General features: G+C 35.2%; 1 protein-coding gene and 1 pseudogene across 1 annotated transcript in view; both read right to left on the reverse strand.

Moving 5' to 3' along the window:
• The window catches only part of CNTLN (centlein), a 471,389-nt gene that overhangs the window by 148,306 nt on the left and 303,515 nt on the right, over nt 1-19,568 (reverse strand). Inside the window, 4 exon segments of the mRNA XM_078152483.1 lie at nt 10,837-11,012; nt 11,015-11,044; nt 11,130-11,220; nt 15,390-15,540. Coding sequence (XP_078008609.1) covers nt 10,837-11,012; nt 11,015-11,044; nt 11,130-11,220; nt 15,390-15,540 — 448 coding nt within the window.
• Nucleotides 7,525-9,863, reverse strand: LOC110219100 (large ribosomal subunit protein eL15 pseudogene; annotated as a pseudogene).

Below are 19,568 nucleotides of genomic sequence, written 5' to 3' on the forward strand. Positions count from 1 at the left end.
TTTCAATAGGAATAGGTATTGTATTTTGTCAAAAGCTTTTTCTGCATCCATTGAGATGACCATGTGGTTTCTGTTAGTTTTGGTGTTGATGCGATCAATTATGCTGATAGTTTTCCTAATATTGAACCAGCCCTGTATTCCTGATATAAATCCTACCTGCTTATAGCATATTATTCTTGTGATAAGTTGCTGTAATCTATTTGCTAATATTTTATTTAAAATTTTTGCATCTAAATTCATTAGAGAACTTGGTCTATAATTTTTTTTCTCTGTTTTGACTCTTCCCAGTTTAGGTATCAGTACCATATTTGTATCATAAAAAGAATTTGGTAAGACTCCTTCTCCACCTATTTTCCCAAATAGTCTATATAGTATTGTAATTAATTGTTATTTAAATGTTTGAAAGAATTCACTTGTAAATCCATCTGGCCCTGGAGATTTTTTCCTAGGGAGTTCATCAATGGCTTGTTCAATTTATTTTTCTGAGATGGGATTATTTAGGTATTTTACTTTCTCTTCTGTTAATCTGGGCAATTTATATTTTTGTAAATATTCATCCATTTCACCAAGTTTGTTGAATTTATTGGCATGAAGTTGGGCAAAATACTTCCTAATTACTGTTTTAATTTCTTCTTCCTTGGTGGTGGATTCACCCTTTTCATTTTTGATACCAGTAATTTGGTTTTCTTCTTTCTTTTTTTTTTAATTAAATTAACCAAAAGTTTATCTATTTTATTGGTTTTTTCATAAAACCAGCTTTTAGTTTTCTTTATTAGTTCAGTAGCTTTCTTAATTTTAATTTTCTTAATTTCTCCTTTGGTTTTCAGTATTTTCAATTTGGTGTTTAGTTGAGAATTTTTAATTTGTTCTTTTTCTAGTTTTTTTTTTTAGTTGTATGCCTAATTCATTGATCTCCTCTTTCTCTATTTTATTCATGTAAGCATTTATAGATATAAAACTTCCCCTAAGAACTGTTTTTGCTGCATCCCATAAGTTTTGGTATGTTGTCTCCTTATTGTCATTCTCTTGAATGAAGTGATTGATTATTTCTATGATTTGTTGTTTGATGCATTCTTTTTTTAGGATTAGATTATTTAGTTTTCAATTATTTTTTAATCTATCAACCATGGCCCTTTATTACATATAATTATATTACATATAACTTTACTGCATCATGATCTGAAAAAGATGAATTTAATATTTCTGCCTTTCTGATTGGATTGTGAGGTTTTTATCCTCTAGTTACATGGTTAATTTTTCTGTATGTGCCATGTAGTGCTGAGGAAAAAGTATATTCCTTTCTATCCCCATTCAATTTTCTCCAGAGATCTACCATATCTAACTTTTCTAAAATTCTGTTCACCTCTTTAACTTCTGTCTTATTTATTTTGTGGTTAGATTTATCTAGTTCAGAGAGGAGGAAGTTGAGATCCCCCACTAGTATAGTTTTGCTGTCTATTTCTTCCTGTAACTCCCTGAACTTGTCCTCTAAGAATGTGGATGCTTTATGTCTCTCTTGAATCTTGTATTTGAAGATCAAATTTTCTGTTGAGCACTGGTCCTTTTGTCAGGAAGGTTTGGAAGTCTCTTATTTTGTTGAATGTCCATCTCCTCCCCTGAAAGATTATGCTCATTTTCACTGGGTAATCCTTAGCTGTAATCCAAGCTCCTCTGCCTTACTGAATATCATATTCCATGACCTATGATCTTTTAATGTAGAAGCTGCAAGGTCCTGCGTAATTCTGACTGTGGTTTCATGATATTTAAATTGTTTCTTTCTGGGTGCTTGCAGTATTTTCTCTTCGACCTGGTAATTTTAGAATTTGGCTACTATATTCCTTGGCATTTTTAATTTGGTATCTCTTTCAGGAGGTGATCAATAAATTCTTTCTATGGCTATTTTACCTTCTGGTTCTGGGACCTCAGATTTGGGATCTCTTTCAGGAGGTGATCAATGGATTCTTTCTGTCGCTATTTTACCCTCTAGTTCCAGGACCTCAGGGCAGTTTTCTTTTGTGATTTCCTGAAAGATGCTGTTCAGGCTATTTTTTTTCATCCTGATTTTCAGGTAGACCAATAATTTTTAAATTGTCTCTCCTGAGTCGATTTTCTAGTTCGGTTGTTTTACTGATGAAGTATTTTACATTTTCATCGATTTTTTCATTTTTTTTTGTTTCTGTTTGACTGAGTCTTGCCTCTCACAGAGTCATTAGCCCAATTCTAATTTTTAACAAATTGTTTTCTTCTATTAGATTTCGTACCTCCTTCTCCATTTGGCCAATTATGCTTTTAAGGAGCTGTTTTCTTCAGTGTACTTTTTTTTCTAGTTGGTCAATTGTATTTTTCAAGGACTCATTTTCTACAGTTAATTTTTGTCTTTTCTTTTCCAAGCTATTGACTCTTGCATACCTCTCATTTCTTTTCCCAATTTTTCTTCTACCTCTCTTATTCAACTTCTAGAATACTTCTTGAGCTCTTGCAAGAAGGCTTCAGACCAGTTCAATATATATTCCCTTTTGAGGTTCCAGACATGGGTTTGCTGACAATGTTGTCCTCTTCAGAATTTCTGCCTTGATCTTTACTATTCCCATAATAAGAATTTATAGTATGTTTCTTTTTGCTCACAGTGTTTGCTTATTTCCTGGCCTATAAAAATGAGCTCTCCTGAGGGGGAGCAGTTGGCACTGACCCAAGCTTCTTGTGTTGGCAGCTCAGAGCCCGGTCACTCACTTTGTGTGCTGAGGCCTCTGATGCTGGCAGTTGGAGGCTGTAGGGTTCTGACAGCTTACCTGGTATTGGGCTGGAATCAGCAACACTGGGTTGGACTGGGTAGTCTGGCCCTTGGAGGTTGCCTGCTCACCTGGGCCTTTCCTTCCTTTCGCTTACTTTGGCTCCTTTCAGATGGCTGTTTCGCTGCTAAGGGATGTTTCTCTGCCTGGGGGGAACCCTTGGAGCAATTCCCAGAGTTTTGCTGAGGCACTGGGAGACTTGGTTGCCGTAGAATGCCGAGGCATGTGGTGGTTTTTTGAGCCAGTTTCCACTGGTTCCCCTGCTCTTACAGAGGCCCCTGAGGGTCCTGGTGTTTGTGTTTGTATGCTCCACCATTTGGGGTTCAGGATCTCCCCCTGGTATGCTGAGGTAGGGCTTTCTGCTAGCTTGCTGGGACTCTTACCATTCTGTACTGTCCCTCTTCCCAGGGCAAGAGAGGTCTCTCCCATTAATCCCTCAAGCTTCCTGGGCTACAGGACTCCTGCACCCCATATTTCTGCTTTTTCAGCTGTTCCTGGGTTTTTCCTGGAGCAACATTTTCTGGGCTGTAAGAGGTTAATAAGGGAGGGTGAGAGCAACTTACTTCATACTCTGCCATCTTGGCTCCCGGAAGCAGAACCTACTGCAATTCTTTATTCACAAATTATATTTGCCTTCTGTGATGCGGGTACACCATGCTAAGGGGTCCTGTGCCAGTATCTACCATGTCTCACCATGGCTTCCAAAGCTCTTTAGAAAGAAGTCATATTGCTTCTTCTGACCTCCATGTGAGTTCTCCATAAAATAGTCTTTTAGGAAAACATACATTTAGCATTTGAACAGCATGGCCAGCCCATTGGAGTTGCACTCCCTGCAGTAAGGCTTGAATGCCTGACAATTCAGCTTGAGAAAGGACCTCAGTGTCTGATACTTTATCTTACCAGGTGATCTTCAGAATCTTCCTAAGACAATTCAAATGGAAGCAATTCAGTTTCCTGATTTGGTGCTGCTATACTGTCCATGTTTTACAGGCATACAACAATGAGGTCAACACAATGGTGATACAGATCTCCAGTTTGGTAGGCAGTCTAATACTTCTCTCCCACACTTTCTTTTGGAGCCTCCTAAACACTGATCTAGCTCTGGCAATGTATGCAGCAACCTCATTATCTATGTATACTGGAAAGTATACTGCCAAGGTAAGTGAACTTAATCCACAGCACTGAAAATTTCTCCACTTGCTGTAATTCATGGTTCCACATATTGATGGTGCAGTGTTTGGTAGAGAACCTCTGTTCTCTTGACATTAATTATCAGGCCAACATTAGCACAAGCAGCAGAGAACTGATTCATATTCTGTTGCATCTCAGCCTCAGAGGCTGCACTGAGTGCACAATCATCTGTGAACAAAAAGTCACACACCAACTCTCCCTCTACATTATTCTTAGCTTACAGCCTTTTCAAGTTACATAATTTACTATCAGTGTGGTAGCTGACTTTGATGTCATTTTCATCCTCACTGAAGGCATGTGACAACATGCTGAAAATATCATGCTGAAAAGCATGGGAGCGAGCACTCAGCTTTGCTTCACTCCACTTGTGACTGGGGAAAGCATGAGAGCATTGTCCAATATCTAAAAGCCATGCAAGCATGCCACCACATAACTTTCTTCAAAGTACCTTACAAGTCAAAGACATTGGTCTACTTGTTCCTCCCACAAAAAACTCCATCTCTAAACTATGGGCATTCTCCATTCCTGAAACATTTTCCTTCCTCCTCTCTGCCTCCTAGTGCCTTCAGGTCCCAGTTAAAACCCCACTTTCTTTCTTTCTTTTTTTTTTTTTTGGTTAGGCAATGGGGTTAAGTGACTTGCCCAGGGTCACACAGCTAGTAACTGTTATGTGTCTGAGGCTGAATTTGAACTCAGGTTCTCCTGAATCCAGAGCCGGTGCTCTATCCACTGTGCCACCTAGCTGCCCCCTTATAAATTAATTTTTTTTTTTTAGGCAATTGGGGTTAAGTTACTTGCCCAGAGTCACACAGCTAGTAAGTGTCAAGTGTTTGGTCTGAGGCCGGATTTGAACTCAGGTACTTCTGACTTTAGGGCAGGTGCTCTATCCACTGCACCATTTAGCTGCCCCAAAACCCCACTTTCTACAAGAAGCTTTTCCTGAGTCCCTAAATGCTAGAGCCTTCATTCAGCTGATTATCTCTAATTTATCCTATATGTAGCTTGTTTGTACATAATGATTTGCCTTCTGTCTTCTCCATTAGACTATAAGTTCTTTGAGATCAGGGACTGCCTTTCTTTGTATCCCAGATACATGACAAATAGTGCCTCACACATAGCATGTGCTTAATAAATGCACATTGACTGACTTTTTCATCAAAAATATTGAGGCAAAGGAGAAGACAATAAAAGATAATGTCAAGGAAGTTGAGGATGTAGAAAATAGTAGAAGAGGGAGTTCCTGGTCTCTATTTTCTCTGTAATATATGAGGTAAGGTCCTCAATTAGACGGCTGAGGCAAAGGAGTGGTGCTAGATGCTTAAGGAATGAAGAAGTTAGGAACAGTCTATGTGGGTAGTTGAATAGAGAATCAATTAGAGAGGAATGATAGAATTACCTTGCTGAAGACATATTGAGGACCATGTCCAGATTAGCTAACATGAATTGGTAGTGGACCCAATTAGCTCAGCTTACTTCCAGCTGCACTTAGCAGCAGGTGAGTAGGAATGTAGGGGACAGATGGTGAGATTAAGACTCCACTGAAATTGCAAAGAACTAGAAGAATATGTAATGAAAACACTTAAAAAGGCCACTATATATCTACAGCCAGGATGGCACAGTAGATTCAGTACTTTGGAGTTAGAAAGAGCTATATTCAAGTCTAGTCTCTGACACAAAACAGCTCGGTAAACATGGGCAAGTCATTAAACTACTCAGATACCCAGGCAACTCTTTAAGATCATAAGTTGCTACTGCATTGGAGGAGGCAGTTTCCATATAGATACATCCTATACCAATGACATAAAAGGTCTCGACCCAAAATGATTGTTTTTTGTTAGGTTCAAACTTATGTCCTGTTTGTTGTCAAATCTCCTCCTATGTAAAAAGCCTGAAAAATATTATTTTTAAAGGAATAAATTATCAAAAAATTCACTCAATCACAATAAGAAAGTATATGAAAATAATTTCTAAAGTTACTTAAACAAAATGACTTTTATGAGAAATTTTTTTTCTATAAACTAAATTTCACAGAACTAAATGATGTGAAACTCATTATCTATCATTATTAAAGATCCAGTTAATGTATAAAGTTGTATTTTCCCTTAAAATATGTACTCTTCTTGTTTGTCTTTGTCAGATCCTGCTCTTGGAACTGATTTGATGATGCTTTTATGTTGAGAAAAGGGTCTCTAAAGACACAATACTTAGGCAATGTGATCCTAACAGAAGAGAATGGCATTTACACCTAGTTCTTGTGAAGACTCTGGCCTCACACTTGCACGTGCTTTAGTTCACTTATTAGTGAGGCCCTACCTGTCAAGGCCTGTACTTGCAAACTCTGAAAGGTCAGCTTATATATTCTGGTTTTAACCCTTCTGGTTTGCTTTTGCAATAATGTAGAATGTTTAATATGCCAAGAAAGACAATTCAATATTTTTATTAAGTATTTATTTTCAGAAAACATATGTAATACATAAAATTGTTGAATTTATGTAAAATAAAGTCACTCAGTCTTAATATACTCAATGGGCATTAAATTCTTTTAACTTCTTACAAAGAATGAATGTTTTTAAATCCCACTTCTTACTTGACATTCAGTTTTTTAATTATTTGAGATGACTTTTGTTTTTACCTTATCCCATGATAATGGGAACATCCTAATGATGACTCATGACATCACATAAAAGGACAAAAATGATAGTGTACTGTAGTCATTTATCTGTCTTATTCTGAATTTATCACTTTGTGCCTGTAAACTAGTTCTATTCTAGGTTGCAAATGTTGTTTCGTAAATCACTCAGCCAATGCAGCATTTTTTTAAAATACAGAAACTGATCCAAACCCAAAGAATTCATTTGATCAAGATTACTTTATAAGCATTTTAGTAGGATTGTATGGCATTTTTGTCTAAAACTATAAGGAGTAATTGTTAAAGTAAAAAAAATGCTTAACTTTTTTTTAGTATGTTAGCCCATGAAGTAGTGCACACAGACTGTTCTATAAGAATTTGCTCTACACGTAGTAAGTTTTGTTCTTCAAATATAATTAATACCAAAAGTTTTAAAGCATGCTCTGATAAACCACTGTCACCATAATGCTTTTTAACTGAAAGGACGTGGAAAGCTAACAGTCCTAAAATAACGGCTTTCTTGAGTTTTAAGAAATTCTTTGATTATATTCTGTATGTTACTGTAAAAGACTGGAATCAATATTAAATAATTGCACAACTGTACATTGAATGAAAAGCTTCTTAACCGGCTGATAAACAGAAACTTGACTCAATAATGGGGAATAACTTCAATATTATTATGTCTTAAACAGACAATTATTCTAGCACTAAAAGAAAGACACTTGACTGGACAAAATTACCTGAATTACTGTTGGTAATTTCAAGAGGCAAAAAAGAGAATGATGTAATTCAACAACAATTCACCAAATTCTCACAATAAATTCTATGTTTCTTTGATTAAAAAATTTCATTGAGATCAAAAGATACCCCAAACCTCAGGTTCAATAAGCTACAAAATATGTTGACAAATGAATATTTGTAATGTTTTATCATGGGCTACATTTTTAATGTTACAGGCCTCAAATATTACAATAAAATACTGACTGAAGAATAAATCTGTCTGTACCTAATACTGGTATGCTTTTTTTGATTTCAAGTTCCTTAAAAATACTAGTTCATCAGGGGAAGAAACCAATGATTTTAGAATTTTACTATATTATTTAAGTGGACAGAATATTATAAAGAAACGTAATTTTAGTCAATTACAAGTCATATTTATTTGGCCATCTCATAGTTGGTGAAATAGTCTGAATTAGTTTTGTAGTCAATTTTAAAGTGAAAATATTGCAATATCATTTTCAAAGGTCATTTTTCCTCTCTTCACCATTTCTTGTATATTTCCATAACTAGGAAAAATATATCTAACCCAGGGGAGATTTTAATGGAAATTTAAGACCACTTATTGCACAATAGCATAAGTATGGCATTTATTTTGTAATAGGTTGAGGTTTCCAATGACTGGCCTAATTCATTTTGGATAGCTATCCTACCCCATGTTCAAAGAAGAATGTGGATCACAAGTCATCTGATCAGCTGAACCACCATACTCTCTAAAGAATGTGGATCACAAGTCATCTGATCAGCTGAACCACCATACTCTCTAAAGTGTACATGAACCCTGCTGTGAGGAGAATAGTTTTTTGTTGTTGTTTTTATTTTTTTTACCTCCTTAATTTTCACTTGGCGGATAGCCCAAATCTCTGTTTAAAACATGGATTTCCCACTTGGTAGCACTAGTACAACACCTCAAGAGTAATTAGTTGTGAGAAAGAGAATTAGAATTGGTTGCTGAGAAGGGGAAAAAAATGTACACACATCATATAGATTTTTAGTTTAATTCCTGCACTACTCTTTTTCCATCTTAAATTTTGTTTATTGAACATTTAAGTTTACAAATTAATGTGCACCAATTAGCAGTATCAATAAAGTTGGAGAGTATCGTACCTTCTCTAAGCAGCATGACGAGATCCTCCAATGCTATGGTGGAAATTGTGACCCTTTCCAAGACCCCTGCAGTTCTGGCCAGCTGAGGTAAGCCCACGCATCTCTTTGTGCACTGGCTTGGTGATCCATTGTGTGTCCAGGTTTCATCTGATAGCTTTATGGAATGGATCAATACTAATAACCTCAAAGAATTTGTAGATGGAATCTTCACCCACCAAGTAGGAGTTCAAGATTCTTAGAGCCCCACAGCAGCAGCCAGCATGTTCTTCTGCTACAGACTGAAGGTTCCTGGCAAACTTCATCTGACTGACACCATGATGCACAGGTTTATCATAGGTTACACCTTTGGGAACTGAATGCTTTCACCTACTATAGCAAACACGAATATGGTAGATGACATAAACTTGATTGGCCTTGTACCCCAGTCTGCATGCTTTGTTGGGTCTGGTACAGGGCAGACAGCTGGCAGTATTGCCAGTGGCAATGCACAGGAGGAACCGCATGACATCTGACTGCTTTTTCCTCCATAGCTCCTGGATGTATTTGTAGGCCCCCATCCTGGCTCACAGTTAGCCTGCCTGATGGCTGCTGCCAACCAGAAAGCCCTGCTCTACTCTTTTATCTTTTTTTGCTCACAATGCATCAAGTTGTAAGCAGGTCAAAGGCAAGTGACCTGCCTGCCAATTTTCAGTTACCAAACAAAATATGCTTCTGTTCCATCTTGGATGGAGAAAATTGTTCTTTTGTTCAAACCTCAAGCTTCTTCTAAGCCATATATTTTGTATTACATTCTACTTACATCTATGTTTCTAACAGTCATCCCATTTTTAAAACTTTTCATTAGTTTTGAGAAAGTAAGACCAAATGACTATGGCCTTAAGTGAAAATAGAGTAAGAAAAATTATCATCATATCAGACGTTTTGAAGCTCTGGTAAGCTTTCAGCTCCAAGTGGGATCAGGCTCCCCTGACTTATAAACAGAATTGGGAACAACTAGGGGCTGTAACTCTAACTATGTCATCTAACTAGTGACACAGAACTTGATCCTGTCCAGTACTCCTCTCCAGACTTCAAGCATGGGACCAGCCCTCTCACTAACAGTGGGTCATCTGGCCACCTTGGGTGACATGTCCTTAACCTTCCAGTAACAGTTTGAGACCTGGGTACAGATAAGCTACAATTTTAAACACGGGACAGAACTAGGGTACAGACACTGCTAGTCCAAGACTAATCCTATGCAATTAAGAGATTTGTTAATCATGCTTTTCCTAGTCATAATAAACAAAATACTGGACAATAGAGTAAAGCCAAAGTACTGGTTGTTTTAAAATGAAGTAACAATTTCCTTGTATCTTTCCCTGAGAATTTAATAGGAATAATTCTTTCCTTTGGTGAAAAATCTTGAATTGCTTTATGACTGAATTAGAATATGCACAAGGATCAGCTCAACTGAATAGGTCAGTTAATCAACAAGTATCTTTCAAGCACTTACTGGGTTGCCTGATACTGCTAGATTCCGATTAAAAAATAAGAATAACACACCCAGTCCCTAACCACATGGACTTCATTTCCAGTGGGGGAAACAGGATGTATATAGGTCTATACAAATAAACATGGAGAGGAAGGCTCCAGCAGCTGAGGAGAAGGAAGGGGAATGAAGGGGTGGTTGGACTTGAGTTTTAAAGCAAGTCAGAAATTCAAAGAGGCAGACAGATGGGAGGATGAAGAACATTTCAGGAACGACAGACAGCCTGTGCCAAAGCACAGAGATGGAAGATGTAGTGTTGTGTGCCAGAACAGGTAATATGCCAGTGGAGTTAGATTGCAGAGGACATGAAAAGGGAAAAAAAGTGTACCAAATTGGAAAGGTAAGGAGAGAGGTTTTGAAGAGCTTTAAGCTCCAAACAAGGTCCATTTTAATACGATCAAATTAAGTTAGATATTTAGGTTAAAATTAATGTGATTCAAATTACTATTTTCATACAAAAAGTAAATACGTCAGTATATTAATTAACTCATAAACTCAGATGTAACACAGAATAAAGACCAAAACCACTATGGAAGAGGACCAAAACATACAAATGTAAAATAGAACATGAAACTCAAAGCTAATAGAATCATATTGTCTTCTTTAATTAGTACTTATCCTCCTATTCCCCATGCAACTTCCTTCTTGTGTGCATTCCTTTATTAAATAAATCTAGTAGTACAACTACTTAAATTACTGAAAAACAGATTTATACATATGTAAATTGCATAAATGTGAGGTAAACAATATTGTAAATAAAATATGCAGTTTTGTCACTATCTTATGATACAACTTATCACTGAAGTTATCTTTACCTTTATGGTTTGTTTGGTAGTCTGAAGTTTTTGATCAGTTATTTGCTGTTGCTGCTCAAGCTTTTCATTGGCTTCTTTCAATTCCTTAACAGAAGCTTCAGTAGACTTTTTCAAATCCTGTAGCATACTGATTTGCTGCTGCATGGATGCAATTTGTACATGTACTACTGATTCGTGAAGTTTACATTGTTCTCATTCTCTTTGTTAACTAAACAAACAATGTGGTAAAATGATGGTTTTTAGTCTCCTGTAAAATTTAAAATGACAGTTATGCAATTTCAATACATTCTCACCTTTAATAGTGGCTGGTGCATATGCACTCCTCAAAGCACTAGTTTTCTTCTTCTTCAAAGATGATCTTCTATAATTCTTATTATTGATATCCTGAATTTAAAAGCCTCATACAAATTAGATTAGTATTCAAAAACTGTGGTTAAATAAAATAAAAACTATACTTTATTTTACTTACTTAAAACATATGAAGAGCAAATAAAATTCGTATCAGATAAATATGAAAAAAAATTAGCAAAATAGTATGTTGTTCTTGCCCAGAACCAGAATTTATTGGTTAGAACTAGAAATTCAACTAGCAAGCAGAAGGTCAAGTCAATTTTCCAGAAAGAACTTTAAGGACTTCTAAAGAAATGTAGGACCAAATGTGAAAAGTATTAAAATAAAATGTATTGTGAGACTTTAATTATTTTGATTCTGGGTGTATCAATCCATCACTCCTCTTTTCAATCCTGCCTGACCACTCCTTGGATATTTCACTGTGATGTCAGCAGTGGACCTGGGCAAATAGAGGAAATGAAATTTCAGTTGTTCTATTTAGTTACCAGTCACAGCAGGAGGAAGAGATTGAAACTATTAACTGAACTGATTTTTAAAGATAATCTGTTCATTTCAATTGCCCATGTACTCGAATGCCAGGGATAATCAAGAATTGTCTTCAAGTAGTAGTATGAGACTTTCAGATGTCAATGCAAGATGCAAAAAAGATAATTCATATGAATTATGAAAACAACAGATTCTTGAAATTTTTATCAGCACAGAAGGGGAAAATAATCATAAAGAAATTAAGAAAGCAATTCAATCACTACTCTCTATTACTTATAGTTTAAAGGTAAAGTAATGTGTACAGGTAAATAAATGACTATCCCTCAAGGAGCATACTTTTCTCCACACATCCTTGATGATAACATACTAAGATTAAATAAAACAAAGCTATATTGCCTTTCTTTCCAAAACTTCTCTTCAATAATAAATATTACTTTCCAAAAACGAATTTAAAAGGACACAGACAGACATAGCTGTGAACACGTCTTAAAACTTTAAAACAGGAATGAATATTACTGTGGTGGGATTTTTTTAAAATGGGAAATTTTAGTTAGGTGCTTATTTTGGGGGGAGTTTTTTTGCTTTTCTGCTTTGGCATAAAAATTAATTCAATGTAAAAAAAGATTGCTTCTCATAAATTAGAAATTCTCTGAAGTCCTCAACTCCGGAATATATCAATGAGTAAAGTATTTTAGTTTAGGCTGCATGTTTGAAGACATATTGCCATAAAAAAACATTTCTTGGAAGTCATTAGGAGGAAAAAGGTATTTTAAAACTTTAAGGTGTGACATTTATTTTTAAGATCAATTCTTAGCAGAGGAAAAAAGGCACTGTCTGATCTAAAATAACTGCACATTACCTGATACATGCATGCTACCTGTAATGTATTGAGTTCCACTGAATACCATAAAATAAAGAATGTTGACATAAATTCTCATTGTGACAATGGGTTGTACACTTTATAGATAGTAGACAAACAAAATGAATGATTAAATGTAAAGTGTTACTGTAAAGTCACAAAGCTGATTTTTTTTTTTTATATCTTGGAACCAGTGAAGGTTTTCCTTCAAAATAACTAATTACCCTGTGACCCTCTGCACCTTCTCCAATCATGTTACCATTGCGCACAAAATTTTGGAGCTACTCTTTTGGCACAACTCCCAGAGCCCATTTAAATCCACACAAGGAAATAGTACTTATTGTATGGTCACATATTATTTATTACTCAAAACAGTACTGCCTATTTTAATCAGCTGTCTCCATTAATCACCAGACTGAGCAGAAAATTAATTTTAGCAATTTAGAAAAACCAATTTCATCCTCCAAGGTTAAAAAGAATGTCTCATAGACTAAAGTAAATTTCAAGAGAAAAGCTCCAAAAATGTTTTAAAATCATAACATTTAAAAATGGAGTTCAACTCTTTCATTTCATAGAGGAGAAACCCAGAAACATCAGGCAATTTACTCAAGGCAGAGCACAGGGGTATAATTCAAACACAGGACCTTTGACTCCAAATACAGAGTACTTTCTACCGTACAAAATATAGCCTCAAGGATACAACACTCTCTTGGATGTACATATCCTAATATGCATGTTTTAAAAAGACATTCATATTATTCCATAGTCATACCATGTAATAAATAAAATAGGGTATAGGTCAATTGAAAAGACTTAATTGTACTTAATAATTATATTTAATACATTATTTGTCTATATTATTTACAAGGACAAAATTCTTCAATGAAGTAGTATCTGTTAGCAATCACAAATTAGTAGACAGGAATATTTGTTGAGCCTTCCAAAGTATCAAGTTATATTTGTGATCAAGTTTAATTAAATACGACAAGTATATAAGTACCACCTACTGTGTATAAGGCATTTTTCTGGGACTCCAAATCATCTTTTACGATGCACATCTGAAGGAACTGGAAATATTTAGTCTTGAGCAGAGAAGACTTTAAGTGGGAAGCATGGCCATACCCACTGTCTTCAAAGATTTGAAAGGTTGCCATATGGAAAGTGGATTAGATTTATTTTCCTGAGCCCAAATGGGAGGTAACTAAATATACTTGCAATGAGTTCACATTAAAATGGAGGAGACAACAAGTACACACATAAACACACATATACATGTGTGTATATATGCATATATACATGTATATACAGTATAAATAGAACATTTATAAATATGACTATATATGAAGTAGTCTAGCAGTCTATTAAGTATAAAGTAGTTTAGAAGGGAAGGCACCAGCAGTTGGGGCATCAGGAAAGGTTGCATGCAGAAGATGGTGCATGGGCTGCATCTTAAAATAACAAAGGGACTCCAATAGGGTGAGATAAAAGGGGAGTGCATTCCAGGTATAGTGAGGATGGCAACTGCAAAGCTCAAATAGGAACAAAGTTGGAAAGTAAAGATTTTCTTTTTATTTGAACAGTAAAAAGCTTCATCTAATTATTATTAGAGCTGTGCAAAAACGGAATGGGCTGCCCATAGAAAACAGTGAGGTCCCCATTATTTGAGGCATTCAGCTAGAAGCTGATGATCATCTGAAAGAGCTGCTCTAGTAGGGATTTTTTGATGAAGTGTGAGACAGCCTAGATGATCTATGAAAGTGTTTATCAACTCTAAGCAACTATAAACTTTTTGTGCCCCTGGTCAATTGCAAACATTTTAAAAGCTCCCTTTTCATATGCTAAGATAACCCTCAAGAAGTCAGTCTGGGTCAGCTAAACAATCAGGTATAAAAGAGCTTTAAAGAGCATAGCTTCCTAGAGTTTTAATGAAAGAACAATCTAGTACTCAGGGCAAAAGAAAACATTTATCTTCTAACTTGTTTTGTGCTAAAAGGGCAGACATGGTAGTGCATCGATAAAGTATTAGTAATTATTATTATGTAAGCTGTAGTTTAAATGTTTTTCACTTCCTACTTTTAGAAGTGAGCCCCTAGAGGGCAGAGACCAAGTTGTTTTTTGGTTTTAGAGTTTTGGGGGTTTTTTGCTTTTCTTGACATACCCAGCACTGAGGCATATAGTAAGTGCTTTAAAAATGCTTCCTGACTGACTGGAAGGATAGGGAGAAAAGGTAGTGTTTTTAGAAAAAAAAGTCCATGTCACTGCTAAGGTGCTCCAAAGGAAACAAAATAAACTAAGTTGCCTACAGAAGAATAAATATTTATTGTTTTATGTTTAAATGCAGCTAAAAATGATACTTTGTGAGTGCATATGTTCTCTACCTAATGAGGACCCTTAACTGAGGTGCTCATTAGGTAGAAAACATTAAATATAATTAAGAATAAAATTTATGAGCACTACTTGCTTTCGTAGGGCCTTGATTTCCATCTTCAGCTCCCTGATCTTGAATTCAAGAATAGTTCTGTCTTTTTCCACATCTTCCTTCTCTTTCCATAGATGGGTTAGCTCTTTTTCTTTTGCTTTTTTCAATTATTTTCATTATTTTCAATTATTAATTCAATTATTAATAAAAATCTGTGACAAATTTGTCTTTACCTAATGCTTTACAGATAAAGCATTACTACGATATATGATACAATTAATTTTAACCTTTATTGCATGACTTTTGAAGAGAATTTTTAAATTAGGAACATAATTAAGCTTAAAATCATTAATCATGACGTCAGGTAATAGGCAACTTAAAGAAGTTTTAAGGACTATTAAAATAGGTCTTATAAATAGATAAAGCTATATTATATACCTTTTTGATTGGACTTCCTATGGCTAATGTAATTTCTTTCTCTTCTGCTTGTCCTTCTGTCTGCTGCCCTTCATTTTTTCTTGCACTGACTTTTTGGGATGTTTCCACAATAATTGTTCCTAGGTTTTGACAGGTCAGTTCTTCAGAATCACTTTAGTAGGAAAAATTAAAGAAGAAAATTTATTAAATTGATTCATGTCTTTTCAGGTTGAGTCTTTAAATAATTGTGTCAACTTTAAGTAAAGTTAAAAGGAACTGAACTCTATAAATGAACCAATGATACTTATGAGGAAGGGTAGAATTATACAGTGTAGACATCTACATTAATCAAGAACACAAGATAACTATAAAATCTCCATTTTACTTTGTGCTTTACTATGTGGCTACAGCTGTAGTGCTAATTAAAGGAAATGATAGTACAGCAACAGAGAATCAAGTTAATTATTATTTTCAAATCTCTAATATCCCCCAGGCAAATTTACAATGATGCACACTAGTGGAAATGTCATATGAAAAACCTGTCAGAGATGGCTTACTGATGTACATGAACTGCCAGATGGGCCCTACCATTTAAAACACACTTTGAAAGGGGGATAATAGTAATGCAAATGTTGAGTTGCCTATATTAAGCTAAGCAGAAGAAATAACTTACTAGAAGAAACCTGTGAGGCTCTGCAGGTTTTGCTATGAAAGGAAATAGTAAGAAAGTGAATCTAATTTGAACTTGGGGTAGTTTATATTGGCATGTAGGCAGATTTACTAAATGAATAAATAAATACATATATATATATATAAATTTATTAAATCTTGTTATATGTAGATATTATATATGTGGTAATATAAACACTATTTCCAAATTTTCAAATCATTATATTGCAAATTAGTGCAAATTATTGTTGGTTTGAGAAATTCTAACAATCAAATATAAGTTGTCCAAAATTTAGAAGGACTCTCTGAAAAGACCACGACTTTCTCAAAGGCAGTGGAATTCAAATGGAATCTGGATTATTCAAGTTTAGATTGGACTAGAAAAACCCCAAGGTGCCTTCCAAATTACTTTGAGTCTATGACTCAAATTTCATTGATTTGTTTCACATAGGCTTTTAGAAGACAATGAAAAGGTTGCCAATCATCTCTGAAATACATAGTATGTATACAATCTAACTAAATATAATAGGGATACATGCCAGCTAATAGTCATTACTTAGTTACAAAAGTATTTAGTTATGACAGCTGTGATAATAGCTATCATAGTTGTTATAATATATAACATATATAATACATAGTTCTAATATATCACATATAATATATATGATAATATATTATATATAACGTAACATATAGTTATTGTAATAGTTTTTTATATTGTACTAGATAGAAAACTAAATCCTTTCCAAATTTATTACTCTGTGGTTCTCATCTTCCATAATTCTCATCCAATGAATCCCACAAATTCTCTGTGAGAATTTTATACAGACTGCTAAGGGCTTTCTATAGGTTTTTTTTTTAATATTACATGTTTATTAGTACAGAATATGGGCTATCTATTTCCTTTGTTTTCATTGCATCAATCAATAAACAAACATTTATTAAGTGCCTACTAGGTGCCAGGAACTGTGCTACGTGCTGAGGATACCAAAAAAAGAAAAAAGACAAGAGCCATCCCTGCCCTCATTGACCTTACAATCTAATGGAGAGACAACATGTAAACAAACAACACAGATACAAAGCAAGCTATATACAGAATAAATAGGAAATAATTAACAGAGAGAAGGTATGGAGATTAAGAGGAGTTGAGGATGCTTCTCATAGAGGGTGAGATTTTAGCTGGGACTTAAAGAAAGTTAAATAGGTTAGTAGTCAGAGCAGAAGAAGGAGAGCATTCTAGGCATGGGACAGAACCAGAGAAAATGCCCAGAGCCAAGAGATGGAGTGTCTTGCTCTGGAATAGCTAGAAGGCTGTTATATCACTGGCCTACATTCTTTCTGGTCATATACAATGTAGATGACATTTTGATGCCACTTCTCTTATATTCATGGTATTTTCCTCCACTGTTAATTTGCTCAACTGCAATTTTAATTCTTTAGAGACTACAGGATTCCATCATTCATGCAGCCAAATAGCCACACACACACACACACACACACACACACACACACACACACACACACACACACACATACACACACAATTTTGATCTTGTTGAAACAGGTACTCACTCTAATAATGGGCTACAACCCATAAATGCCTTCTAATCATGTTTAACTCTTGTTCATATCCTTCCACAAATCTTCCAGTGGGGTCAAACATGATCAAGGCTTTCTTCTAGCTCTTATGACACGTGGATATCAATAGATCCTGTTAGTTGTCTATCACCTATGCCTTGATCTTGCTACATGACTAAACTACTTTTTCATGCAGTCATAATCTCTCAAATGACTTCCTTTACACTACTTCTCTTGCACAATTATTTGTTACTAATGTACTGAGACCCCCTTGTACCCACCATGTACAGTTTCATTTCCCTTGGGCAAACCTCAATTTTAATTTTTCGGAGACTGTGGTGTTGCATTATTTGTAGCCATACAACATCACCAGCAAATTACTGCTATTAAAACGACAGGTCATTGTCTCAAGGATAGGCATAATATAATTAAAAGCCCTGTTTAATTTCTGAAAGATAATCCAACCAATTCTCTTCCCCCTTTTCAATTCTTGACCCAGTCCATGTTCATACACTGTTTGTCTGAAAAATCTGATATATACCGACTAAGCAATTCTAGGGATTGGTTTAGTCAGCCAATTGTTTATCACAATCTGGAAAACAGGCATTTTTAATGTAGTTAGGTGTCTTCAATCAGTAAATCAATAAACACTTATTAAATGCCTACTATGTTCAAAGGTTGCGCTAAGTGATAAGGATATAAAAAGAGGCAAAAGACAGTCCCTAACCTCCAGAAGCTTACAATCTAATGAGGAAAACAACATGAAAACAAATATGTATAAAGCAAGCTAAATTCAGGATAAAGAGGAAATGATTAACAAAGGGAAAGCACTGGAATTCAGAGGGATTGAGGAAGATTTCCTCAGGTGAGATTTTAGTTGAGACTTAAAGGAAGACTTAAGGATAACCATTATGTGATTTCTGATATAATGACCTAGACCTGAATTGTCACCATAAAACTCTTTATTTTCATAAACAAATTGGCATGGCTGAGTTCATGAGGATGCTACCCATAGAAGAACTTTTCATTCCCTTCTTGGACTATGGCTGTCTTAAGGACTCTGTGTGGGGCTAAATCATTTTCAGTTACATTTGACAAATCCAAAGTTAGGAAACTTAATTACCAGTTGTTAGAGTGATGTCTGCTTGATCTAAAACTATTTCTTTAGGTTTTGATTTGTATATCATATGCTCAAGCCTATCTATCAATCGTCTTCCTTTTTTGAAAAGGAGGAATTGTTCATTTTTCTCTCTACCTTCATGTAATGGGCTCTTTGCTACTTGAGGGAAGAGATTGTCTTTATTTTTGTTTGTATTTATATTCCTAGCACTTAGCTTAATGTCTGGCATACAGGAAGTGCTCAAAGTATCTTATAATAGCTAATAATAATGTCTAACATTTATGTAGGGTTTAAATTTTTGCTATATGTTCTATGAATATTATCTCATTTGATCTTCACAAGCATCCTAGACAGTAGTCACAAATTATTATCCTCCTTTTATGGATAAGGAAACTGAGGCAGAGAGAAGTTAAGTAACTTGCCTAGGGTCACTGTGGCTATCTGAGGCCAGATCTGAACTCATCCTTCTGACTTCAGGTCCAGCACTCTATCCACTGTGCAACCAAATTGCCCATATTGTGTTTCATCGACTATAAAAAGCTGTAAGAAGGAGAATATTCTGAAGACAATGAAGTTCTACTTTGGGATCTAATTGTGTGAGAATTCTTTGCAGCCCAGTGTTTTACAGAAGTGTTTTGTCATGCAGTAAATATAACACTTAATTCTCATAGTGTAGTCAAGTTCCATTGCTAAAGAACTTAAGTGACAAGTCCAAATAAAAAAGGAAGAACAATGTAATGCATTTACTCAAGTATGTGTACATATAAATGTGTATTAGAACTGAGCAGGCAGTTAATTAATTTTCCTGTAAAGCGTGAAAATATGAATGCACA

The sequence above is a fragment of the Phascolarctos cinereus genome, unplaced genomic scaffold (assembly GCF_003287225.1).
Source record: "Phascolarctos cinereus isolate Bilbo 61053 unplaced genomic scaffold, phaCin_HiC Scaffold_4;HRSCAF=312, whole genome shotgun sequence".
Classification (NCBI taxonomy): Eukaryota; Metazoa; Chordata; class Mammalia; order Diprotodontia; family Phascolarctidae; genus Phascolarctos; species Phascolarctos cinereus.